A 17,331-nucleotide genomic window follows, 5' to 3' on the forward strand; every position below is an offset into this window, starting at 1 on the left:
GGCAGAGGGGACAAGGTCGTTCCATGTGCAGGGACCCAGGCCTTCTGCCCCCAGCCCACCAGATGACTCCACGGGTTCTCAGAGAGTTCACGCCAGCAGACCGTCCCCCAAGGCCCTGGTGAGGGGTTGGGGTCGGAGCTGCCTCTGCCCTGCCACTGGACCTCCCCACCCCAGGTAGCTTTCTTCACAGGCCCTTGTGCCTGGACGATCACCTTTGCTGTTGTTCACTCTCTCGGCCCATCCATTCACAGCCCCCTTCTGGCAAGTCTTCCCTGACCTCCCGAGCACAGAGGAAGTGCCAGTGGCTGGAGCCTGGGACTTCCTGGCCCTGCCCTGCTGCTTACCCCTCCATCTTGGGCCTCAGTTTACCCATCTGTATCCTGATGGGTACAGGATACCCATCGGCCTGGGCCGATGTCTTTGAGAGGTGAGCTGTTCAGGGACATTCAAGGCAGGATGAGGTTTGCAAACACCAGACTCAACTGACCCCCACTGAGTTTCATAGCCCTGGGGGCACGCGGCCCCACAGACATTACTAAGGGGCAGTCAGAGCCACTTCCCAGAGGAGGAGGCCTGGGGCAGCATTGGGGCTGAGGAAGGTCACAGGATCCCATGGAATGCAGACAAGCTTCTGAGAGGTGGGCACAGAGGTCTGGAACAAGGTCTGTGTTCAAGTATGTGGTTAGTCTGTGTCACCGAATCCCAGCTCCACCAATTACTGTCTGCCTCGGTTGCCTCGTCTGTGAAATGGGGATGATGACTGGGGACTATAAGGGTTTGATACTGTGTACGTCTAGCACAGAAGCTCACTTGGGCCCCATTGCTGTTGGCAGCTATTCCTGTGGCAGTCATCACCCCATCAAGCAACCCCTAAAGCTGGGCAGTGAGGAGGTGGCCCACCTGGAGTGTGAGCCCAGGCGCAGTGTTTCTGCCTCCCCTGAGCACAGCACGCTGACTTTGAAGTTCATGGCTGTTCAGACCAAGGACCCTCGCGGTGTTCACTGGCGTGGCCAAGCACTGGGTCCTGTTTGCACAGTTCATTTGCATGGCGAACATTGAGCACGGTCACGGTGAAGATAAATGTTGGCTGCTGAGGTTCTTGCATTCATGGAGAGCGAACCTGGAGCTGGGGATGCCAAGGATTGTCACTCTTTCCCCACAGTGAGGTGAGGGGACACTGAGGTGCAGAGAGGGACCAGGGCCTGCCCAGGAGCCCCAGCTGGGAGGGGGTGTGGGGATCGCTAGCCTCCCAGCTCTAGGAAACCCTGTGTGGTCACCGCCCTGGAGTTTTCCAACTCTCCTATGAGGGCTCAGGAGAGCCTGTGAATGACGGGAGAGAGTGGGTTCTCTCTGGGTGTGTGTCCCCAGCATGCGTGTGTCCTCAGTGCATGCATGTCCCTGACGTGTCCCCAGTGTATCTTCAGCATGTGCAGGGCCTCAGTGTCTTCATCCTGTTTGTTTGTTTATTTTTGCCTCCAACTTATCCTGCAGAAGATTTAAGGGCACTTAAAAAGGTTACACAAAATTCAAGAAAAGCCTATAAATTGGAAGTAGGAGAAATATAAAAGAAAAACTAGCAGAAGGACTAAGACAGACCTGGGAGATGCCGACAGAGGAAGTGAGCAAGATAGCCCAGGTGTGGGTGTGCTCCTTCGTACACTTGCTTGGACACTCACCACCAGTGAGGTTCTGGTCCCCACTGCCTGTCAGCACCTGACACTCGGGCATTGTGACCAGAGGAGGGAGCCCAACCCTCCTGGGGATGCTGATCCAGAGGCCACTGTCAGTCAGGCCATACCCTTCCCCCCAGCAAGCCCCTGAGCCCTCATGCTGTTAGGAGCTTCTCCAGTGCAACGTCCCAACAGGAAGATTTAGGGCCACGACCTTCAAGTAGCCCCAACCATCTGGGGCCAGAAAAATCTCACTGCTTAAAACATTTCAGATGGCTGCAGACCACCTTCTGAGGTGCAGATGGAAACCCACAGAGACTCACCCAGGCCTGGGGCTGCTGGGCATCCAGTGACAGTGGATAGGGCCGTCTGGGCTGTGGTGCTTTTTCTGGCACCCTAAGTGTGAAGCATGGACAGGATCTGCAGGCGACTTCCTGGGCACTGGGTATGAATGTCGTGAGGTTGATGCGTGAGCTGCTGTGTGAGGTCAGGCACATGTACCTGGAACTATAATGAGCACATGGGTAGCGGGTAGGGCCCTGGGATGACTCTGCCCCAAAAGGGGCCCTTGATACCATGGGAGGCTGCAGCTGCTCCCAGGCTTACCTCCATCTCTGCCTTTATCCTGTGTACCTGACATGCCAAGATCCGGTATTTTCACGAGAGCAGCCAACCCGAGGACCTCTCATTGTGATTGGTGCTGTCATTATTTGGCGACATCTTCAGCAGCAAATCTCAGCAGCAAAGGGCAGACTTCCAGCCTATGAGGCCTGGAAAGTCAGGCCCTGCAGAACAGTGTGGGGCAGGGAACGCTCTCAAGGCCTCGGCAGCAGCCCTGGAAGGAGGCCCCATGAGAAGCCAGCAGCACCTTGCATTTGACCTTTCATCTTTGAGGAGCACCCCACAAAGCCTGGCTGAGGCAGCTCAGGGCTGTGTGGACACTGAGGGTGAAAGCTCGGGCCATGCCACATGGCTGGTAAAGAGCAGGGTGGGGATTCAGACCCATGGCTTTTTAGCCAGTTCTCAGCTGTGAGTGCAGGAGACTCAGGGGTGGGAAGGTCTCTCCTTTGGACAGATTTGGACCTTTGTGGTATTTCAGTTTCCTCATCTGTGAGATAAGAAGGGCACCCTCCTGGTGCCCTTGTCACAGCTAAGGGAGGGAGATGGATGAAGAAAAATCTGATGAGGCCCCCCCACCCAGGAAACCTCCCTGGGGACTCTTGAGGAAAGGTTGGTTTCTGGCCACTGGAGTCCCTGAGAGCCCTACCCCAGCCCCTGAAGAGGGTTGCCCACGCTGGGCTATCAGTGCTAGGAGGGGTGGAATGGAGGTGACGCGGGCAGAGGAAGCCGACTTTGTCCTTCGCTCCCTGGCCTTTGGAACAGTGCCTCAGGCGCAGCCTCAAATCCATATCATGAGGGTGTTTATGGGGGTAAATTTCTGCCAGCTCTGGGCTGAAGGACAGTCATCTTAACTGAGATCTTGATAACAGCTGGCTCTGTGAAATGAGTAGGAGGCCTCGTTGGCCCACCGGGGGTCTGCTGGAGCCTCTGTCCACCCTGGCTCCCAGAGCCCTCACCCCACCCTGCCAGCACTCGCTCCTGAGAGTGGAGAGACCAGGCCTTACAGAGCCGAAGACAGAGACTCAGAGGTGAAGGGGTTGAAGAGGCCAGATGGCAGGCCAGTGCCCAGGCCTTGGACTCGCTCCTGGAGCTGTCATGTCAGGGAGCAGGCAGGGTCTGTGTCTAAGACCACGCTGGGCCAAGGCTGCTCAAGGTAGTGACCCAGGTAAAAGGCAGACTGGGCTTGTCTGGAGGGGCGTGAGACTGAGGGACCCTGGAGCCTGGAACTGATGACAGGGGTCTGAGGAGCCCAGTGTCACAACTCCTCCATTCACTGCCTACAGTCTCCAGCCATTTTCCCCGCCTGCCAGAGCCTTGCTTTCTTCAGCTGTAAAGTGAGGGCAGCGATTGTACCTGCCTTTTAGGATTGTTATGAGGATGACTCAGTGGGTTATGCACTGAGCCCTGTCTGACCACATGGGCCTGGGGGTGCCTGTCATCACCATCCTCGTCCTTCTGCCGTTGAGAAGCTGAGGAGTCCTGAGGGAAGGAAGGCAGGGCCACTGGGTGGGGAGGCAGCAGGAGGGAGCCGAGCCAGGGTGGGCGGTGAGGGGGCCCAGACACAGGCACAAACAATCTGTTTCCCGTAAACATGGGCGCCCACACCAGCCGGCGACACCCAGCGACTTGTGTGAGTGGGGAAAGTGCGGGTATGTTTACTCACACTCCCCCGTGCCAGCTGGCATGCTGGGCACAGCTTCCCTCCCAGCTGCCTCAACAGCCGGCGGCTCCCAGATCAGGGAGGGGGAGCAAGCAGGGGCCCCCGGATCTCGCCTGTAGTTTGATTCACTTTGGGCTCACCCCCTCCCCAATTCTCATGCTATCCTGGACTAAATCAAGAGGACAGGGGGCCCTGAGAGTCTCCATGGCAGGTCCACCTGGCCGGGCCATGACACAGTTCCCCTGCTGTCCAGGATTACCCGAGTAGACAAAGGCGTGAAGGCCGGGACTGTCCAGGGACCCTGTTGAGTGTAGGCAACAGGTATCCCTCTAGTGGGGTCCAGGCCCCTGTCCCTCCCCAAAATCTGGCTTCCTTCTCAGAAAGTGTTTCCCACTGGGGTGTACACAGCATCGACACCTCAGTACACCCAGGACTGATGGTGCGCACATTGCAGGTGGGAGCTGTTGCAGGGCTCCGAGTGCCCCGTGGGCCCCGGGATGCTGGGGGCTCCACATCTCAGTTTCTCTGCTCTGGGAATGCCTTGTCTGAGCTTGGCAGTGGCAGCTGCAGGAGCTGCATGCACCTTCCCCATGAGGTCAGGGCAGACTTTTGGCTGGGAAGGAGTCTTCGTGACACTGCACCACCCCACCACCAGGCCTGGGTCAAGCACCTTGGATTCAAGGAGGGTTGGGAACTTGAAAGAAGGGGCTCAGAGAGGGGGCTTCTTAGGTAGGCACTAAGCAGCCCGTGCTCGAGCTTTAACTTCTGACCTTGGAGCTGGGTGGTGGGTGATAGAGACCTGACTGTGAAGCATTTGCTTTTGAAGTACACAAGAGTGTGCCCCGTCCCCAGCTCCCGTGGACTTGGCCATCTGGCATTGTCACCCGTGTGGGAGGGAGACACCCCTGTCAGATTCCTTTCTCCCCTCCCACCTGTCCCCAAATAGTCCCTTGACCACCAAGGGAGCCAGAACCTGGGGAAGATAGAATCACAGACTGCAAGCTTCATGTAGGCACACAGCCATGGGAATGCTGTTATTTGATGATGGCAGCCTAGAGTCCAGCTACTGTGCAGGGTGACCGTGAGTGAATCCCTTCTCAGCATCTCTGACAGGTGGGCTTGCATATTTCCTGTGATGGGGGGCTCACTATCTATCCAGACTATGCTCTTAAGAGTTTGAGAACCTCGAGTGTGAGAAAGTTCCTCCAGTTTCCTCTGAGCTGGAATATGCCTCTCTCCCCACAGGCACCATCAGGAACCTCAGAGTACTGCCCTCAGGAACCTTGCCTCTCACTCTCGGAGCTGGGTAGAGGCCAGGACACTCTCACCTAATATATACAAGCCTTAATACTAGAGGCCACGTTCCAATCAGGTCTGGAATAACAGGTGGATAATCAGGATTGCCACGGTTTTAAAGTCAGTTTAGAAATTCACATCTGTTTCAGAGGAGCAAACTGACCACGCCTAGGAGTGGGCCACGCATCAGCGCTCCCTTGTGGTGGGTCATTACCTTGCCCCAGGGCCAGCGTGGGACAGGGCCTTGCAGAGGTGGGGGGTCTGCATGGGGGCAAGTGCAGAGAGGTTGGCACAGACTGGCCCTAGCTCAACTGGGAGGATTTGGTTTATTGTTTTGTACTGGGTTGTGTGTCTTTTGAAAAACAAGGGATTGAGCCTTTTTATGACATGGATTTTACAGTGTAACGAGGCTGCATGATTTCCCATTCTCAGCAGCAAGTGCACTTTTTACACTAATTGCATAATTAGATATAATGTACTAATTGCGGTAATGGATGACAGTCAACTAAACTTTAACTTTAAAAACAGGGAGGCGTTGCTGGGGGTGGAGGTGGGGGCTTTGTGCCCCTGTGAGTTTTTCAAAGGGAATCTGCTGGTGAAAACTCCTAGCAGCTTCCTCTTAGGGGCCAAGTGGCCATAGAGCCACCAGGGCCTTCCCACTTTGTGACCTAGGCTACACCCACTCCGTCCCTGAGGACCACCCCCCACTCCACCCCCAGCTGCCTGGGTATCTACCTCCCTTCCTTTCAGAACCTGTCCCCCCAGCTTCCCTTCTGCCCCCCACAAGCCCCTGTGCTCCTGCCACTGAGCAGTCCATTCCCTCCCCCCAGCCCAAAGGCACCTGCCATTACTCCTGCCTAGAGTCCCTTATACCCCAGTCACCCCCATGTCTGGCAAACTCCTGCCCAGCCTTTCAAACTCTGCTCAGATGGCCTCTCCCCTGAAAAGCCATCTCAGTCTTTTCCTTCACACTCCCAGCCCCCGCCCTCCCCAAGCAGGCCAGTCTCACTCCCACATGTCTCCTGCACACCTCTCCCCACTGCCACCCCTCTGCCATTAGCAGTCCAAATAGACATCTGTCCCCTCTGGTGGTGAGTCCCAGGAGGGCAGGGACAAGGTCTGGTCCATCTCTGCTTCCCCAGCCTCAAGAGACCCCAACAAGATCCTGTGGCATGAACATGAGTGCCCCAGTGGGGATGTAAGGACGTGGGGTGGGGGTGGGGAGGAGATGGGCCACCAACCCAGGAGGGCCACATCCTTATCTGCTCCTGAAAGCCAGGTCAACACTGCCTTTGGGTCCTGTGTCACAGCCCATCATGGACCACATTGTAATGGCCTGGGTAGGCATCTGTGACCCTCTCTAAACAAAGTGTTCATTCTAGGAAATCCCTATTCAATATGAAGGTTAGTCATTAATAATGTGACAACCAGCATCACAATATACAAACCCTGCTTGTGACGTGACACCACATACAGCTAACTGTGGAGCCAACCCACCACAGGATGGTGGCAGGGTGGCATGGCCACGTGGGACCCTAACGTGGCAGCTGGTGATTGTCAGCAGCTGATGAAGCATGCAGCCGAGTGGCCCATAACCCACTGCCTGTGTGCCAACTGTGTGCTCTGAGGGCTCTGGGGACCCCTTGCCCTTGTCCTACTGTAAGCCCCACACCAGGTGGGCCAGAGAAGGGCCACAACCCCTGCCCCAGGGAACTTTCTGCCACACACACAGTCCAGGGCCTGGTGTGTCCCTAGAGCAGCGGGGTCAGGGTTTTCGTGCACCTGCTGTGAGTGGCCCCAAAGGAACTGGGCTGTGGGGCTCAAGGTTGGTTGGGTGTGGGGAGCATCCAGGATGTGCAGCCTGTCCTGGATCTGACCTGAGTGCTCTCAGTGGGAGGGTCTGCAGGTACCAGGCTACTCCATCCACCCTATGGTCTTCGAGGGTGATTATTAGCAGCTATGTCAATACCCTTGATATCCCCCACGAAGGCAGGAGACAGGGGCAGCAGCCTGGCGGGAGGGCAGGGGCCAGCATTGCCCTGACTGACTGGGGTCCCTGAGCTTGTCACTACCAGTCCCTCCATTCCTTCACCTCCCTCTTGGCCCAGCTCAGGATCTCTGGGCCACCATGAGCCCCCTATCCATCCACTTAAGGCTCCCCTGATCCCTGGCACAAGTGTACCCCTTTTAGCAGCTGGCCCTTGTCTCCAACGCCAGATCCTGTGGCCACTCCAGTGCTTGCCCATGCAGGCCGGCCTAGGGAGGCCAGCCCACCATCTCTAGGGACCTGTTGACATGAGGGCTGGGCAGTTAAAACTCCTACGAGCTGCTGCTTTCAATACCAGGGACCAGGCACTGAGACATGGCTAAAGGGGGCTGGAGAAGAGCAAATCCCCCAGGAAAGTCATATCATGGGGTTCAGCTCCCCCCACCCTTCCTGTACCCTGCTCAGCACCCTGGGCAGGGGAAGGGGGCAGGATGCTGAAGCACCCAGATGAACCCCCAGCTGAGCTTGGGCCTTTGAGGAGACAGGTGGCAGCAGGGCCCAGCCTGCATCAAATCTTTCTCGTTCCATTTTCTTTCTGATTTAATTTTCCAGAGATTAGGGCCCGTTCACCTTCGCTGCAGAGAGGAGCCTCGCACGCGTGCCTGTTTTTACTCCCAGGGTTGGGTGGTTGGTTAGTTGATAAGGCTGGTTCTGCTGGTCCTCCCCCTCCTCCCCTCCAGAATGGCCCTCCTGCCTTCCTCAGGCTTTCAGCATCACTCTGGGTCCCCCAGGCCCCTTTCAGGCCCCCCAAATTCCCAGCTGATACCCTGTGCCTCACCTTCAAGTTTGGGGACAAAATGCAGGGAAGAGAACTGCACAGAGTGTGACCTAAAGCAAACACTTTGGATAAGACAGACTATTCTTATCTGAGCTCTGCCGTGTAACATATCCTCTCTGGCCCTCAGTGTCCCGTCTGCTAAACGGGTGTGATCAGAACGGTCCTTCCTCAGGGGTTGTACGTCAGCGAGGTCAAGTTTGTGAAGCACCTGCCCTTGGGTGGCTAGAGCCATCACTTGGCAAACAGGGCTGTATCTGCAGCCTCCACAGTCCCTCTTCCCTCCTTCCCCCTCCTCTCCCTTGCTGTCCTTGCCCTCCTTTTCGTCTCCATTTCTCCCACCTTCCTCCTCTCCCTGGGCAGGTTAGGTGCTGGCTTAGGTCCAGGACCCACTGCTGCTGACCTTCTGGGACTTAGCAAAATGCCTCAACAGTCTGATGGGGGCCTGTCCAGGTCACTGGTTCTGGGGCCTTTTGTCTCCTCTGGTGGCTGTCTCTATGTTCAGGTGCCTCAGACCTTATTCCCTTCCCAGTCAGAACTGTTTAGAGCTGTGAGGATGAGGCTGGCTCCATCTGCCCCTGCAAGCATCAAGCATCCAAGCTTCCTGTCCAAGGTAACTGTTCCTCCAAGTGTCCTCCATGCTCACCTCCCCCTTATGTAGGAACAGCTCTGGAAGCAGGAGGCTAGGCAGAGGGCCTGGGGCCCCTGACGAGGCCTTGGCCCCCATAGGCCCTGGAAATTCCGAGGCCAAAAGGCAGGTTGGCCAGACATGCTGCCTAACAAAAGAATTACTAGAGCTGAGAGAGGGTTGGGATCGGGGCCAACACTGCGGGGGGGGGGGGGGGGGGCGGGGGGGGCGTTAAAGGAAGTGGGTGGGGGGGAGATGAGAGACATGGAAGGACAGGTCTTGATAACTGGTAGGGGGTGCCTTCAAGGGGAGGAGGATGCCCGGGCAAGCACTGGCCATAGGTATACGGTACAGGATGGGGGAGCCAGGAACTCCTGGGAACGAGAAGCTGCAAACGGCCTCCTGAATTATCCCTCGGGGCCTCAGCTGCCGCTGCTCTCCCTGTTCCTCAGCCCCTCTGTCGCTGTGTCTCCTGCCCTACCCCACGTGTCCACCTGGCTCCAGCCAGCCTGTCCCCTAGTCTGCTACCCTGTGCCACTACCATTCCCCATCTCCTCTCTCATGGCTGCCATGGAGCTGTCACAACCTGTAGACCTGCGGGCCCCCGTTTCTCTCCTTGGTCTGACTGCCTGTGCAGAGCCGGGGGCCACGCAGGCTGCGCTGCTGTGGGGGCCATTGGGTTTTTCCAATTGCCTCTCTGGGCCGAGGACACCGGCGGGCATGCAGTCCTGCTGTGGTTGTTGAGGTCCTGCCCCCGGTGCACCCTGGCCTTCCTGTTGCTTCTGAGCTGACCCCAGGGACCAAGGCTAGAGGCTGGGGTTGAGGGGAACCAGCCCTGGCTATGCCCTGGAGCTGCCCTGGGCTCTCCTGGGCTTCTTCCTGGACCTGCAGGTGGAAAGCACCTCCCCGGACCACATCAGTGGAGAGATGACCTATCCCCCAGGGTGGGACCATCTGCTGGGCTGTGTCATTTGGATCCCTGGGACACAGGGTTCAGCTCAGGGCCCCACCCCAGGGGACAGGAACAACTGGAGCAGGTCAGGGGGAATGTTGAGAGGGGTGAGGCACCTGGCATGGAAGGATCGAGGGCTGTTGCATCTCAAGGGCTCATGTGGGATTGGGGGACAGGCTTGGCTAGTAGCTCAACCAGCCTCTGCAGTTCTGGAATTCTGCCCTCATCTCACCAGAAGCTTCTTCTAGCCCATTTCCCTACCCTCACTCTAGGGAGGATTTAGATAAGCGGGGAAAGGCGGAGGGGAAGTAGGCACAGCGTAAGCAAAGGTGCAACAGTGGGAATCAGCATGGGCTAGGGACCCAGAGGCCTGCATGCAAGTGCCAGGTCAGTGAGCTGGAGAGGCCTCGAATGCTGGCACCAGGGCCCAGCAGAAGGATGTTATGGTGGGTCATTGGGTAGACCCAGGAAGAAAGCATGGCAGATGCAGCCCCAGGCTCCAAGGGACAGCACACCTGCAGGCAAAAGTGGTGGAGTCAGACCTAGGTCACACTGGCTCCAGAGCTCTGCTCCTGAACATGGAATTGGGCTACGCATTGGCTGAGGGTCCACTGCACACAGGCCTGGTGCCTGGGGAGAGATGGAAGGGAGCTGGCCATGGCTGTACACTATCCATGGTGTCCCTGTGTCTAGGCTCCCCTGTTATCACCACCAGGGCCGAGGCCAAGGTGCTGGGGACAAAGACAAGATAGCTGATGGAGGGGGTGCTGTCCGAGGAGGCCCTGGGTGGGGCTGGAGGGAGACAGACCCGGGGAGACCAAGGCTGCCTGCCCAGGAATGGGAGCCGATGACTGGATCCTAAGTGTGCAGATCTAGCCAGGAGAGAGTGGAGGCAGGGAGGGGACTGTGATTCCTTCTGCAGAATTCTGGTGATCCTAAACAATAGCAGTGTGACAATAGTATAGGCTCCTCGTGGCGTGAATCTTTTGGTCCTTGGTCCGCCTGTGAGGGGAGGACTGCCATTCTCTCATTTGATAGATCGGACACTGAGGTTCAGAGATGGGGTATTTCTTAGCAGGGTCCCTGCTTCCAAGCCCTTGCATCCACTGTCAGGGTCCTCGGGTGTGACCCTGCCACCTGGAAACCCACTCCCTCTGCAGCCCCTGAGCCCTGGTTCACTCACCATGCCAGGTTGAATGGGCATCCTGGACCCAAAGGGGAGGGACCCTCAGGTTCCCTAAGGAGAGTTGTCAGGAGGCTGCATGGTCCCAGCTTCCAGTACTGGGGCTGCCGCCACTATGGACAGCCCTGATTGGGGCACCTGGGAATGACCTTGACAGGGGAGTCAGTTATGGAAACTTTATCCCCTGCCCTGAGAAGCCAGGTGGCTGCGCCCCCTGCTGACGCCAGTGGGCCGCGGTGTGCTCAGCCGAGGTTTCAGCCGATGTGGCTGAGACGAGGCCTCAACACACCCAGGGGCAATGGTCCAAGATTGGGAAAGGGTGTATTTTTAATGTCTTGAAACCTGGGAAGAAGGTGTCAGGGAGGATGGGTGACTGGTTTTTCCACTCACAGTCGTGTGGCCTTGACCTGTCCTCTCCTATTTCTGAACCTCGGTTTCCCCAACTGTGGGCACCAGGCACCAGGCTCCCTGCATTTCTCAGTGATCCCCAGGATCTGACCCCTCCTTGGCCTCAGCCTCCATCGCTGTCTTCCATCCGGGGGCTTCTGTCCTGAGGCAGGCCCTGGGGGGCCCAGGGAACAGCCTGGCCTGGTGCCCACTTGGGGCCTCCATCCTCCCTGTCCGTTTAGCCAGGCCTGCGACTCGCCCTGTAATCGCTGCTGTTCTGTGGGAAGGAGCGACTTCACCACAAATTATTTTGTTCCAAGAGAAGGACAAAAAGAAAAGAGATGCCGGAGGGATGGGGGGCGGTGGGAGGAGGAGATTGCCTGAGCCAGCTTTGAGCTGTGCTTTAACCCTTGCACTGCCAGGCGCTGGGTGGGCAGCAGAGCAAGGGCTCTGGAGGCACCTGGTCCCCCACCTCCTCCCTCTGTCAGATGCCAGAGGCCTTTATCTCCCCTCATCTGGCTGTCACTCTACCGACCTTATCTCCCCTGCCTGTCTGTCTCTCATCAGCGGCCTCTCCCACCTCCTTATCTCCTCCTTGTCACCTCCTCTTTGTGTCTCTGCACATCCCTCCACTTCTGCACAGCCTGATGGCAAAATCTGGTGGCAGCAGCTCAGTTGTGGCGACCAGCCTGTGACCTCTGGTGAAGGAGCCAGCATGCAGCACAGACTTCCTGGGGTAACCTGGATGGACACATGGACTCATTCAGGCTCAGAGGCACATGCAGGGGTGTGCAATGCATACACACACGTATACACACATGCATGCACGTGCACACACACATGCACGTGCGCACGCCCAAGACCCCAGCCATGAACAAAGACGCCCACGGAAACCTGCTTCTACAATTCCCATACAGCCCCCAGGCTTTATCTAGTGGCCCTCACCCCACCCACCCCAATACTCAGGCTCGTGCACACAGATGGATGTGCGTTGAGCCATAACACACACGTGCAGATGCAGACTGTCAGATTTACACCCCCAAGTGCATGTGTGCACAGGCTGACCCCACCGCCCCCCCCAAGGAAGAAGGAAGGGGCAGGTTCATTCCCCCCATATGCCTCTTCCTCCCTGGTCCCTGCCCCCATATTCTGTGCCCAGAATGACAGAGGAGCCCCTAGGGGCACCCAGAGCTCCTGCAGTAGTTTCCGCAAATGCCCTGAGGGAGCACCAGCGAAAGGGGGCATGGATTCCTGAGCCTGTGTGGAGAGGTGGCTGTGTGTGTGATGCATGTGTGAGCGTGTGGGTTTGTGTACACACGTGGGTGTGAGAGCATCTTCTTGTTGGTATGTGGTGTACAATGTGTGTCTGTTGGCTCCATCTCCTCCGGACACCCTGCCTCCCATCCAGCCCACCCTCCCCACTCTGCTGCTCTTAGCCACCCTGAGCTGGTCAGGGAGGTGCTGCTTATGGCCCCTGGAGGAGGAACCCTGAGTCCCAGAGAAGGTGGCGACAACCTTGTCCCACCAAACACACACAACCAGTGCAAGTTGTGGAGCTCATGGCCTTGCGCTTCTTCCAGGTCTATCTGAGCACTGGGCCTAACCCCAGACCTCCCTGTTCTCTCTCAGTGGCCAAAGCCAGGGTTGAGGTGGGGGTGAGGACTTTCTGTGGTGAGCTATGCAGAGAGGGTATACGGGCACCATGACATGGGAATGTGGGACCACCCTGGCCTCACCCCAGGCTTCTGCTTCTTTCCAGATCTACAAAGACAACAGGAATCTGTTTGAGGTGCAGGAGAATGAGCCTCAGAAGTTGGTGGAGAAGGTGGCGGGGGACATTGAGAGCCTGCTGGACAGGAAGGTGCAGGCCCTGAAGGTAGGTGCGGTTGTTGAGGTTGAGAGAAGACCAGGCAGAGTGGCCTGCGCTGTGAGGGCAATGTCCCCACCCACCATGAACACACAGCCCTCCTGGCCCTCTGAATTCAGGCTGGGCCATCACTGGCAGAATGTGCCACGTGGACTGTGGGCAGCTGCGGCAGGAGCAGGATAGTTTCATCTGGAGTAGGCTGTGTGAGTGGTGACCTGGGGCCTCGGGGGCCCTGTGTGGGTATGATGGCAGGCCCCACCTCTCCCTTCTGTCGGGAAGGTGGGCTGCAGGCTGAGGCGGACGGAGTGTGGAGGGCCCTGAATGCCTTGCAGAGGAGGCTAAGGCCACATGATGCTGGGAGCTGGAGCTCCAATTCTGCCCACGATTTCTCCACCTCCTTCTGGGCCTTAGTCTGCCCATCTATACTGAGTGTGCCTGTGAGCTCCAAGGCACCATGGTCCTGTGAGATTACAGGACCTGCTGGTCCACCCTGACCAGGTCTCTGAAGCCCACAGACCCCGGTACTCAACCCACCCCAGGGAGAGCAGGTGGGAAAGGGCTTCTGGAGATGTAAGGTGCCCTGGGCAAGTTGTGCAGTAAGGAAAGGAGGGGGATTCAAGCTTCCCTCAGATCAGAGGCATAACTGCTGTTGCCCAAGCCTGTGTCTGAGAGATGAGTCCATTTAAAAGGAATGAAGTACTGATACACATGACAACATGGATGAACGTGAAAACATTACACTAAGGGAAAGAAGCTCGTCACAAAAGACCACCTATTGTGTGATCCCATTTCTGTGAAATGTCCACAATAGGCAAATCCATAGAAATGGAAAGTACATTAGTAGCTGCCTAGGGCTGGAAGGGAGGGGATAGGGAGTGTCTGCTAACGGGTACAGGATTTCTTTTGGGGGTGATGAAGATATTCTAAAATTAGATTGTGGTGATGGTTGCACAACTCTGAATACACTAAAAAAAAAAACACTGAATTGTATACTCTATGTGCGTGAATATTACGGTATCTCAGTAAAGTTTTTTTTTTTTTTAAACGAGCAGGGCCTCACATGCCATGCCCAGGCTTGGGCCAGAGGCCTGGCAGGGTCAAGTCAGAGCAGCCAAACCCCCACCACATCCAGGCCCAGGGAGGGAACTGTGATCCCCTTCTCTAGGAACTGGGCCCTACTGTCCCCCTGAGATCCCCTGTCTGCCCCTGTGTGACCTGGGATCATGGACTAGGGAAAGGCTGGCCTCCTGGGACCAGAGGAGGTGGGCCCTGAAGGCCTCCCACCCAGTGTGGAGCCGGAGGACCCAGAGCTGGGCCCAGCCTGACCTTGGGGATCTCCTAGTCACAGGTGGGGACAGTTGGGGGAGTGAACTGTCATGGGGAGGAGGCAAAGCCAAGCCTTCAGCTGGGCCGGCCGTCCCTGTGGGGGTCCAACAATGCCCCCCTGGTTGTAGGAACCATCTGCTTGCCTCACGTAGCCAGCACGCCATGTCCCACCTTCTTGCCTTTCCTAGAACTGGGCACCACCTGGACATTCTCCCCTCATTTCTCTTGTTCTCTGTCTCTTAGTCTCTCTCTCCCCGCTTCATTCCAGACCCCCTATTTGCCCACTACTTCCTTGCTTTGCTGCGCTCCCCAGCCCAGAGCACAAAGTACAGGCCACCAGCCCTGAACTTGTGTCGAAACCGTCTGATAGATTTGGGAAGGGGCACCCTTCACGCCTTTAGGCCTGCCTCCCACCCCAGCTTCAGGACGAGTTGCCTTGCCAGGGGATGCTGAGTGGTGGCAATGACAGATGCCCGACCTGCCCTCTCCATATGGAACCCAGGGCCCAGCCCCTGCCCATCCCCTCTGAGCATCACAGGGCTGGAGTCGTTCCCCAACCTTCTTTCCCCACTCCTCAAGGAACAGGCAACCCTGACAGCTTGAGGGTGGGAGAACCCAAAGCCCGGGGTCCCGACCTGAACTCTCTCCCTATACCCCACATGGCAGACTCTGCCCGGTGAGGCAGTGCAGATGTCTGCCTCCTTCCCACTGAGTCTGCAGCCCAGGCACCTGTGGCCTGGTACACAGTTGGTTCTCAAGGGAGGAATGATAGGAAAAGGCACTCACTGATTAGGTACTCAGCGTGTGCTGAGTCTGTCACACGTCATTCTCACAGCAGCCCCCTGAGAGAGACACTGAGACTCGGACATGCCGTGCATTAGGCCAGGATATGGCAGAGCCAGGATTTTAACCCAGGTCACTCTGACCCTGAGCCAGGCCCTTGACTGCCCACGTTAGTCCGGAGGTGTGCATGGAGCCCAGCACTCTCCTGGCCAGTGAACTTCCCTACTGCAGTGCCCCCAGCTCCGGGCCCAAAAGATGCTCCTGTCCATATCCCTAGGCGAAGGAGAGGACTGTCCTTTTCCTGCCTTGGTCCTAATTGTTCAAGATGAGCTTTGGTCTTAATTATGTTTTAAATTTGCTTTTAATCAAGTTCTGGCTCTTTTCTCCTTTCCCATATTTGTTTGCAGCCTGAGTACATATGGAGGGAGGAATGTTGGGGGTCTGGACCCCTCCACACTCCAGTATCCCTCTCTCCCTAGACCCCATCCAGTAATCCAACTTAAATCCCCTTGCTCTGGTCTGGAATTTTAATGTGGGGCTTGCAAGGAGGGAACTGAGCAGCGCAGGACGGAAGTTCATTGTCTCATCTTATCAGGGATAATCAGATGTTTGTAACAAGTTTCTCCAAGCTACACAGAGTGTTTTTCCAGGCCAAGAATCAGGCAGAGCAGGCCAGGTCAGGGACTTTGCAACACAGGCAACCATCATCCCCAAGTCCAGGAAACCTGCTGGGGTCTCAGCTTAGGAGATATGGAGGGAACCTGCTAGGAACTTCTGCTATCCAGGCAGATGGGTCCTCTGAGCCAGGCCTGCTCTGTTAGGGTCTTGAGTCCCAGGAGGGGTAGGGAGGTGCCTAAGTTCTTTTTTTTTAATTATTTATTTATTTATGGCTGCATTGGGTCTTTGTTGCTGCGCGCGGGCTTTCTCTAGTTGCGGCGAGCGGGAGCTACTCTTGTTTGTGGTGCGCGGGCTTCTCATTGCAGTGGCTTCTCTTGTTGCGGAGCATGGGCTCTAGGCACGTGGGCTTCAGTAGTTGTGGCACGCGGGTTCAGTAGTTGTGGCTCACAGGCTCTAGAGCTCAGGCTCAGTAGTTGTGGCTCACGGGCTTAGTTGCTCCGCAGCACGTGGGATCTTCCCGGACCAGGGCTCGAACCCATGTCCCCTGCATAGGCAGGCGGATTCTTAACCACTGCGCCAACAGGGACGTCCCAGGAGGTGCCTAAGTTCTTATAGCACATTGGAGGCAGAGCTGGGCCCAAATCAGGACTCTCCTGTCCTCCTAGCTGGGGCCTCTCTCAGAGCCCCTTTCTCGGAAAAGTCATCTCTTGGTTGTATTCCTTCCTCCATCCATTCTTCAACATTCACTAAAGGCCTACTGTGTGCCAGGCTGGTGCTGGGGATGCAGTGGGAAAGGACAGGCCTTGTTCCTATCTTCATGGAGCTCTCAGTCACATCCCATCCCAGGCCTTAGTTTCTCCCTCTGTAAAATGGGGACAGGAGACTGTCCCTGCCCAGTACTTCTGGTTTCACAGCTCCAGGAGTCATCATTTATAAAGGCCACAGTGAAAACAGTGTCTCTGAAGGTTGTGCCACCTTTAGCACCATTCCTGGCACCCCTGCTGTGTGGCTCAGGGGAGAGGCCATAGGAGGAGGAGGTGAGGAGTGACCCCAGTGTGGGGCATTCCAGCCTGCTCTCAGGGGACAAGGCCAAGGGCAGTGTGGCTCAGTGGGCTTGGTTCCTGGAGAATGGGAAGCCCAGGGCCAGAGCAGCCAGGCCAGAGCAGGTTCTTAAGGGACATCAGTGTGGCAGCTAGAAGCCTGAACTCAGGGACACCCTTTCACCTCCAACCTCAAGTAAGCCAGAGGCAGTGAAGAGTCCTGGCTGAGATCCAGGACCCAGAGCCCTTGGCCCCTGAGCTCTGCCCTCCCCACCATGCCCATGTTTCTCATGCTCCACCTCAGCTACTTCTCACTGTCCCAGGGGCCAAGACCCTTCCAGATGCCATGCCTTTGCACCTTTGCCTTCATGCAGTGTTTTTGTTTTGTTTTTTATATCTTTATTGGAGTATAATTGCTTTACAGTGTTGTGAATCAGCTATATGTATACATATATCCCCATATCCCCTCCCTCTTGAG

At 56.7% G+C, this 17,331-nt stretch overlaps 1 protein-coding gene across 3 annotated transcripts in view; it reads left to right on the forward strand.

Annotated features, from left to right (window-relative positions):
- Positions 1-17,331, forward strand: part of CACNA2D2 (calcium voltage-gated channel auxiliary subunit alpha2delta 2) — a 142,158-nt gene that overhangs the window by 54,663 nt on the left and 70,164 nt on the right. For all 3 annotated transcript variants that reach the window (XM_032648618.1, XM_032648619.1, XM_032648620.1), the window contains exon 3: positions 12,979-13,095. In XM_032648618.1, coding sequence (XP_032504509.1) covers positions 12,979-13,095 — 117 coding nt within the window. The remainder of the gene's footprint in view (positions 1-12,978; positions 13,096-17,331) is intronic.

The sequence above is a fragment of the Phocoena sinus genome, chromosome 11, assembly GCF_008692025.1.
Source record: "Phocoena sinus isolate mPhoSin1 chromosome 11, mPhoSin1.pri, whole genome shotgun sequence".
Lineage (NCBI taxonomy): Eukaryota > Metazoa > Chordata > Mammalia > Artiodactyla > Phocoenidae > Phocoena > Phocoena sinus.